The 8,750-nt window shown below is 46.4% G+C and overlaps 1 protein-coding gene across 1 annotated transcript; it reads right to left on the bottom strand.

Annotated features, from left to right (window-relative positions):
* Positions 1-1,372: 1,372 nt before the first annotated feature.
* Positions 1,373-3,619, bottom strand: LOC139838016 (uncharacterized). Its single transcript, XM_071827368.1, has 4 exons — positions 3,326-3,619; positions 2,689-3,129; positions 2,092-2,337; positions 1,373-1,804 (listed from the first exon to the last, which is right to left on the bottom strand). Exons 1-4 carry the CDS (start codon positions 3,617-3,619, stop codon positions 1,373-1,375), a joined length of 1,413 nt encoding a protein of 470 aa, XP_071683469.1.
* Between the last annotated feature and the right edge of the window lie 5,131 nt (positions 3,620-8,750).

Raw genomic sequence — 8,750 nt, 5'->3', positions numbered from 1 at the left:
AGCAAAACATTATTTCCTACTCATGGGATCATACTCACCATGTCTATAATTACTCTATATTCTAAGTTGAGTCCAAGTCAAGCTTTTTAATATTTGATCAAGCATATAGAATAAAGTATGACCATTTATTTTTGAAATAAATATTATCAAACTTTATTATATAAATATATATTTATCTTGAATGTATTTAATATTACAGATGTTGATACTTTTTATATTCATGATCAAACTTTACAACGTTTAACTTTAACTAAATCAAGGATGCAGAAAATTTGCGAACAAAAGTGTAATATTTTTTTTGAACTGGGTGAGCTTTATTGATTAGGGAAAAACGTTTTTACAATCACGCACGAGAGAGCCCAGCACGCAGGAAGGGACGGCCTCATGCAAAACACCACACTCACGCTTACCTAATTGCGCTAAATCATGTGCCACTCTATTACTCACCCTAGACACCCTACAAACTTTCACACCTGAAAGCATGTTCATCGAAAACCTTGCCTCCTGAAATAGACTCCAATGAGCCGAGCGGTCTTCAGTTGTCAATGAGAGGACGGCAACAATCCGAGCACAATCGGTTTCAAGAATTCCTCGATACTGCGGGTGTGCGGCTAGGTACCTGGTGCCCTCGAGGCAGGCCAGGACTTCAGCCTCCTCCGCGCTAGCACACCGCGCTAAGGTCTTCCATGCAGAATACAACACCACGACCTTATCATCCCGCGCCACGATGCCAGCACCACCAGCAGCGTCCGATGCATTCCACATAGCGTCTATATTGACTTTGACCCACCCCGCCTCAGGCGAGTGTCCAGCTTGAAGGCGCTTCAGCTGTTGTTGCATGGCTAAGTTTACACGGAGGGAACACAACCGCATTTCCCTTCCATCAGGCTCTGGGGCATCCGCATGCAGAGATAGGACATAGCTTTGGAGAAACGGAACTGGAGCCACGATGGAGGCCTTACCGTCGTCGTGAACGAAATTATTCCAGTGATGCTAGGTCCGCCAAAACAGGAAGAGGATTCTGACACGCATTTCCTTAGAGGCACCATCCAAGAGGAGAAGGAACCGATTGCTGCCAGTGTATCTGAACTCTTCCTCCGTTGGTAGCGACCAGACATTGCACATACCATCCCGGAGGGCCCAAGCTAGGATGCAGCGAACCATGCAGTGATGAGCATCCTCATTTTCAACCCCACAAACAGAGGAGGTTGGCAAGATCCGAGGGATGAGCCGGTGCAAACTGGCAGTGATAGCCAGGGAGTCAGTAGCTAGGCACCAAGCAAAAACCCTGATTTTCTAAGACACATGCGTCTTCCAAACAAGATTCCATATACTGCGCTCGCCATTTGGCTCCAAGCTGCTTTGTCCCCTGCTAAGAGAGATTGCGTCTTTGGTTCATGCCTAGACGATATGCGATGCGGACAGTAAAAATGCCAGAAGGTTCTGGGTGCCATGCCACAAAATCATCCGACCTCCGTTGCGGTAGCTTAAGCTGTAGAATGACTTCAGCATCCTGATGGAGACAATATTGCCTAATTGTTGCCTCATCCCATGAGTTCATCGCCGGGTCGATCAGTTGCACCACCCACTTCATTTTGCACCTTTCTTTCATCCCTGAAAGCTTCAGATTATCCACTCGCGGCGGCCAGTTATCCCTCCAGATTTTCACCATGGAGCCTGAGCCAATACGCCATATAGCTCCCTGCTTCAGAAGCTCCAGTCCATGCATCACTCCCTTCCATGTCGCCGACACCTCCTGGATGAACGCAGTGTCAAGACGATGCCTTGGAGGGAAGTATTTCGCCTTAAGAAGCCGAACACATGGGCTTTCAGGGAATTGCAGTAACCGCCATGCCTGACGAGCTAGTAGATCCTGGTTATATACTCGAAGTCTCGAAAGCCCATGCCGCCATTCAGCTTTGGATGCGTCAGTTTATCCCAGGAGAGCCAATGCATGCGCCACCTCTCATGTTCATCTCCCCAATGAAAATCTCGGATCATCTGGTTCAGCTCTTCAACGAGTCCATCAGGGAACTGGAACACACTCATCGCATAGACATGTAGGGCTTGCAGAATAACTTTGATGAGTACCTCCTTGCGTCCACTTGATAAGTATTTCTCCACCCACTCGCTCAACCTCTTTTGGAAGCCCTCCTTCAGATATTTGAACTTGCCTTTACACATCGGACCTTCTGGAACTGGAAGCCCGAGGTACTTCTCTTCAAAGCTCTCCGTGTCATAACGAAGAATTTGCTTGATTTCCGCTTGCACTGGCTCGGGTACTCGCCGTCCATACATGATCGAACACTTGCCCAAACTAACAAGCTGATCTGTAGCCTGCTCATAGCGATCAAGGATGTTCTTGACAACCATAACTTGTTGGACCAATCCCTCGAAGAAAAGGAGGCTATCGTCCGCGAAGAGAAGATGAGACATGCCAGGGGCATGACGACAGATTTTCAGCTCATTTAAATGGCCATCCTAAACCTCTCGCTGCACTAGATGAGAGAGGCCACCAGCAACAAAGAGAAACAAATATGGGGAGAGCGGATAGCCTTGGCATAGCCCACGTGTAGGTGTGAAGGTGTCCAACGCATGTCCATTGAGACGAACCGAATACCATACGGTGGTGACACATTGCATAATCCACCGTGTCCAAGTGCTATGAAAGCCCAGTTTCGTCATTACACCCTCCAAATAGCGCCAATCCACACAGTCATAAGCCTTAGCCATATCCAACTTATAAGCACAAAATTTTGACCGATCTGCCGAGTTACTTTGTATTGCATGGAAACACTCAAACGCCATAAAAGCATTGTCCGTGATGAGCCTACCTATTATAAATGCACCCTGCATCGGGGAGATGATGTCCTGGAGGAGGGGCCATAGGCGGTTGACCAGGCATTTAGAAATGATCTTAAACACTACATTGCACATGCTGATAGGTCTAAAATCCTTGAGCTCCTCAGGGTTGTTCTTCTTTGGAATTAGGACAATTGCCGTCTCATTTACTTCCGCGGGGAGTACACCCGAGCTGAAAAAAACTTGTACTGCCTTGACAATGTCCTCCTTGAGCAAGTCCCAGTTGCGTTGAAGAAAACGCATGGAAAAACCATCGGGGCCAGGTGCCTTCAAGGGTCCAATTTAAAACAAAGCATCACTTCTGAAAAGGGGGCACACAAGGTAGCATTCATTTCAACATCTACGTGAGGTGTGAAGAGATCTAGTAATTCAGTTGGATCAATGCTATCATCTCGTGTATACAGCTGGTGGAAGAAGGAATTTGCCAGATCACCCATCTCCTCAGAGTCTTCTGTCCACGAACCATCCGACCGTCGAGCTTATTGATGCGGTTCTTGTTTCTACGCCAAGAGTCCTTACGATGAAAATACTGTGTATTTATGTCTCCCTCACGGAGCCAAGCCGCTTGCGATCGTTGTAGCCACATCAACTCTTCCCGATACAGCAGCTCATCCATCTCACACTGAAGTTGTTTCCGAGCACGCTCACTCTCATCATCAGTTAAGGCCGTTAGAGCTTCCAGCTTCTTCTGTTTACTATCAATTTCCTTTGATACAGGCTTGAAGTGATGTTTCCTCAAATCATACAGAGAGCCCATAACCAGACGAAGCGAAGAGCAAATATCACCGAGGTCGCGTACTCCTACACGCCTTGACCATGCTTCCTCAACAATAGCAGTGAGCGACGGTTCTCTTTCCCACACAATTTCATATCACCTGATTGCAGGTTTCCTTTGCGCCTCCCGAACCTGAAACGGAGACAGCAGAAGCGGACAATGATCAGAGCGCGAGGAGATCAGATGCTGCACCCTGGCAGCCGGGAACCGCTGCGACCATACTGGCGAGGCTACCGCCCGATCAAGTCTAACTTTAACATTGGGGTCTCCCTTTTTCTTATTTTCAAAAGTCCAGGGAACTCCGGCGAAACCCTAGTCATGCACATCGCAAAAGGAGAGCGTGTTTCTGAAGTCCAACATCTGGCATTCAGACCGCTTGGTTTTGGAGAAATGTTCAGCCTGCCACATCGTTTCATTGAAATCACCGAGCAGCATCCACGGTTCAGAAGATTCAGTCTTGATCCGGTGCAAGAATGTCCACATATTGTGACGCTCGGCCGGCTTTGGCTCACCATACACAAAAGTTCCTCTCCACCTGGCCCCAAAAGGCCCTCTCTGGATATGCACATCGATATGTCGATTGCTAAAAGAGAACAAATCAATCTCAATATCATCTGAATGGAAGAGAGCCAGGCCACCACCAGAGCCGTCACCTTTAACAACAAAACAACCCTTCATTCCCAAACGATATCTCAAATTTCGCACACGATCAAGGTGTTGTCTAGTGTCGCACAAACAGATGAGACCGGGGTGATGCGTCTGTACAAGACATACTAGCTCTTGAACTGTCGGGGATTGCCCCGCCCCCGGCAGTTCCAGCCTAGGATACTCATTGCTCATGTCGGGCCTCGTCATGAGGTTCCGACACGTTTACATTGTTGGCCGTTGATACTTCCTCCCTCCTGGTGCGTTTAGGACCAAGGAGATCTTCAAAGATGGACTCCCCCTACTCATGAGCGTGAGCCATATCAAAATCATCTACTCTCTTACCCAAAAGACTGTTTGCACGAAGCTCAGCAACACCCTTGGCTCCAAAGAGTTCACGAATCCTTAGCTGATTAACTATGCCCCTCCGATTATTATAGATCCGATAATTTATTCCTGTAACTTCATAGAAATTTTTGATTCCGTATGATGAGCTGATGGAGCGGCCTCCTCTTTCTCAAACAATTTCGACTTAACTGACGGTGAGTTCACCGAGGGTTCCTTCCCCTGTGTATCCTCAGATTTCTGGCTATTTGACGGCATGGGTTGTTGCTGATGGGTTCGTTGCATGGAAAACAAAAAATTTCTACCGTGAACATGAACAAAAACCAAGATTCAATCTAGGAAGAAGCAAGATCTAATCTACCAAGATCGAAGCAATGAGAAGATCATGAGACTAACCCTCGAAGATTCCAAAGCCTACGAGATTAGATCTCGTTGTTGATGTAGTCGATCGCCCGTGCTGCAATCCGGCAGCACTTCCGTACTCGGTCGTGCGTACGGTATCGATGAAGCCCGTCCTCTCCCCGTTCCAGCGAGCAGCGGAGGTGTGGTAGATCTCCACGGAATCCCAGCAGCACGACGGCGTGGTGGTGGTGGTGGAGGAGAAGAACTGCAGGGCTTCGCCTAAGCCAGAGCAGTTGTATGGAGGAGAGAGGGGGGCGACCAGGGTTTGGTGTGTGGGGTGGTATGGCCGGCCACCCCCTCCCCTCTTTATATAGGGGGAGGGGTCAGCCTAAGGTTTCCCCCTTGGCCCACCTCTCCCTTGGCCGACGCATGGGGGGATATCTTCCCCCCAAGCATATCCCCTTATCTCTTCATTTAAACCCTTTAAATTAGGAGATAGATCTTATCTCTAGATTTAAACCATTTAAATTAGAGATATATCTTATCTCCAGGGGTGGGCCGGCCTAAGCCTACATGTCATAGGCAGGACCCACCATGCCATGTGGCACCTATGTGGCCCCTCCCGGGGTGGTGGGCCCATTGGTGACCCTCTAGAACCTTCTAGAAGCTCCGGTCAAAACACCGGAACTTTCCTGAACCCCGGAAAGTGACTTCCCATATATGAATCTTATTCTCCGGACCATTCTGGACCTCCTCGTGTTGTCCTGGATCCCATCCGAGACTCTGAACAAACTTCATCTCCATCTCATATTCCGAATCTACTTATGCAACATCGAACCTTAAGCGCGTCACCCTACGGTTCGTGAACTATGCAGACATGGTCGAGACTCCTCTCCGCCCAATAACCAATAGCAGGATCTGGAGATCCATAATGGCTCCCACACACTCAGCGATAACTCAGTGATCGATTGAACCATTTACATTCGATACCGATTCCCTTTGTCACGCGATACTTTACTTGTCCGAGGTTCGATCATCGGTATCTCCATACCTAGTTCAACCTCGTTTCCGACAAGTACTCTTTACTCGTACCGTGGTATGTCATCTCTTGTGACCCAGTCACATTCTTGCAAGCTAATTAGACGACATTCCACCGAGAGGGCCCAGAGTATATCTATCCGTCATCGGGATGGACAAATCCCACTATTGGTCCATATGCCTCAACTCACACTTTCCAAATACTTAATCCCATCTTTATAACCACCCATTTACGCAATGGCGTTTGATGTAATCAAAGCATCCTTCCGGTGTAAGTGATTTACATGATCTCATGGTCGAAGGACTAAGTAACTATGTATCGAAAGCTTATAGCATGTTGAACTTAATGACTTGATCTCATGCTACGCTTATTTGGGTGTGTGTCCATTATATCATTCACCCAATGACATAATCTTATTATTAATAACATCCAATGTTCATGATCACGAAACCATGATCATCTATTAATCAACAAGCTAGTTATACAAGAGGCTTACTAGGGACTTCTTGTTGTTTACATAACACACATGTATCAATGTTTCGGTTAATACAATTATAGCATGGTGATGTCTACTTTCCCCCTCCTTTCCTGTAGACAGTGTTGGGCCTCCAAGAGCAGAGGTTTGTAGAACAGCAGCAAGTTTTCCCTTAAGTGGATACCCAAGGTTTATCGAACTCAGGGAGGAAGAGGTCAAAGATATCCCTCTCATGCAACCCTGCAACCACAAAGCAAGAAGTCTCTTGTGTCCCCAACACACCTAATAGGTGCACTAGTTCGGCGAAGAGATAGTGAAATACAGGTGGTATGAATAAGTATGAGCAGTAGCAACGGTGCCAGAAAATAGCTTGCTGGCGTGTAGTTGATGGTGGTAGTATTGCAGCAGTAGTAACGCAGGAAAACAGTAAACAAGCAGTAGTAACGCAGCAGTAGTAAACAAGTAGCGATAGCAGTATTTAGGAGCAAGGCCTAGGGATTACACTTTCACTAGTGGACACTCTCAACATTGATCACATAACAGAACAGATAAATGCATACTCTACACTTTTGTTGGATGATGAACGCATTGCGTAGGATTACACGAACCCTCAATGCCGGAGTTAACAAGCTCCACAATTTGTTCATATTTAAGTAACCTTATAGTGTAAGATAGATCAACATAACCAGATAGATCACATCAATACCATCATAATGATAATTAACTCCACAATCTACAAGAGATCATGATCATAGCCTACGACAAGAACCACACGGTGCACACACTAGTCACCTTTACACACGTGCAGGAGGAATAGAACTACTTTAATAACATCACTAGAGTAGCACATAGATGAATTGTGATACAAAACTCATATGAATCTCAATCATGTAAAGCAGCTCATGAGATCATTGTATTGAAGTACATGGAGAGAGATTAACCACATAGCTACCGGTACAGCCCCGAGCCTCGATGGAGAACTACTCCCTCCTCATGGGAGTAGCAGCGGTGATGAAGATGGCGGTGGAGATGGCAGCGGTGTCGATGGAGAAGCCTTCCGGGGGCACTTCCCCGTTCCGGCAGCGTGCCGGAACAGAGACTCCTGTCCCCCAGATCTTGGCGTCGCGATGGCGGCGGCTCTGGAAGGTTTCTGTGGTTTTCATCGAACGCTTCAGGGTTTTCGATCCAGGGGCTTTATATAGGCGAAGAGGCGGCGCAGGAGGGTCGAAGGGGCGACGAAACCATAGGGCGGCGTGGCCAGGGCCTGGGCCGCGCCGGCCTAGGGTCTGGGGGCCCAGTGCCCCCCCTCTGATCCTTCCCGGGTGTTCTGGATGCTTCCGGTGAAAATAGGAACTTGGGCGTTGATTTCGTCCGATTCCGAGAATATTTCGTTACTAGGATTTCTGAAACCAAATAAAGCAGAAAAACAGAACCGGCACTTCGGCATCTTGTTAATAGGTTAGTTCCAGAAAATGCACGAATATGACATAAAGTGTGCATAAAACATGTAGATAACATCAATAATGTGGCATGGAACATAAGAAATTATCGATACGTCGGAGACGTATCAGCATCCCCAAGCTTAGTTCTGCTCGTCCCGAGCAGGTAAAATTATAACAAAGATAATTTCTGGAGTGACATGCCATCATAAACTTGATCATACTATTTGTAAAGCATATGTAGTGAATGCAGCGATCAAAACAATGGTAATGACATGAGTAAACAACTGAATCATAAAGCAAAGACTTTTCATGAATAGCACTTCAAGACAAGCATCAATAAGTCTTGCATAAGAGTTAACTCATAAAGCAATAATTCAAAGTAAAGGCATTGAAGCAACACAAAAGAAGATTAAGTTTCAGCGGTTGCTTTCAACTTGTAACATGTATATCTCATGGATAGTTGTCAATGCAAAGCAATATAACAAATGCAATAAGCAAGTATATAAGAATCAATGCACAGTTCACACAAGTGTTTGCTTCTTGAGGTGGAGAGAAATAGGTGAACTGACTCAACATTGAAAGTAAAAGAATGGTCCTCCATAGAGGAAAAGCATCGATTGCTATATTTGTGCTAGAGCTTTGATTTTGAAAACATGAAACAATTTTGTCAACGGTAGTAATAAAGCATATGCATCATGTAAATTATATCTTATAAGTTGCAAGCCTCATGCATAGTGTACTAATAGTGCCCGCACCTTGTCCTAATTAGCTTGGACTACCGGATCATCACAATGCACTGTTTTTACCAAGTGTCACAAAGGGGTA

Source organism: Lolium perenne, chromosome 3 (assembly GCF_019359855.2).
Source record: "Lolium perenne isolate Kyuss_39 chromosome 3, Kyuss_2.0, whole genome shotgun sequence".
Taxonomy (NCBI): Eukaryota; Viridiplantae; Streptophyta; class Magnoliopsida; order Poales; family Poaceae; genus Lolium; species Lolium perenne.
The sequence above is the reverse complement of the archived record's forward strand: the minus strand, read 5'-3'. Positions and strand labels throughout refer to the sequence as shown.

Excerpts from the sequence above, each read along its gene's own strand:
- LOC139838016 (XM_071827368.1), bottom strand. The coding sequence starts at position 3,619 with ATGGGCTCTCTGTATGATTTGAGGAAACATCACTTCAAGCCTGTATCA. Across the intron at positions 2,338-2,688 it reads ATTGGCGCTATTTGGAGGGT|GCTACAGATCAGCTTGTTAG; the intron begins GTAATGACGAAA and ends CGCTATGAGCAG. Across the intron at positions 1,805-2,091 it reads TATCAAGTGGACGCAAGGAG|GCGAAATACTTCCCTCCAAG; the intron begins GTACTCATCAAA and ends CGGCTTCTTAAG.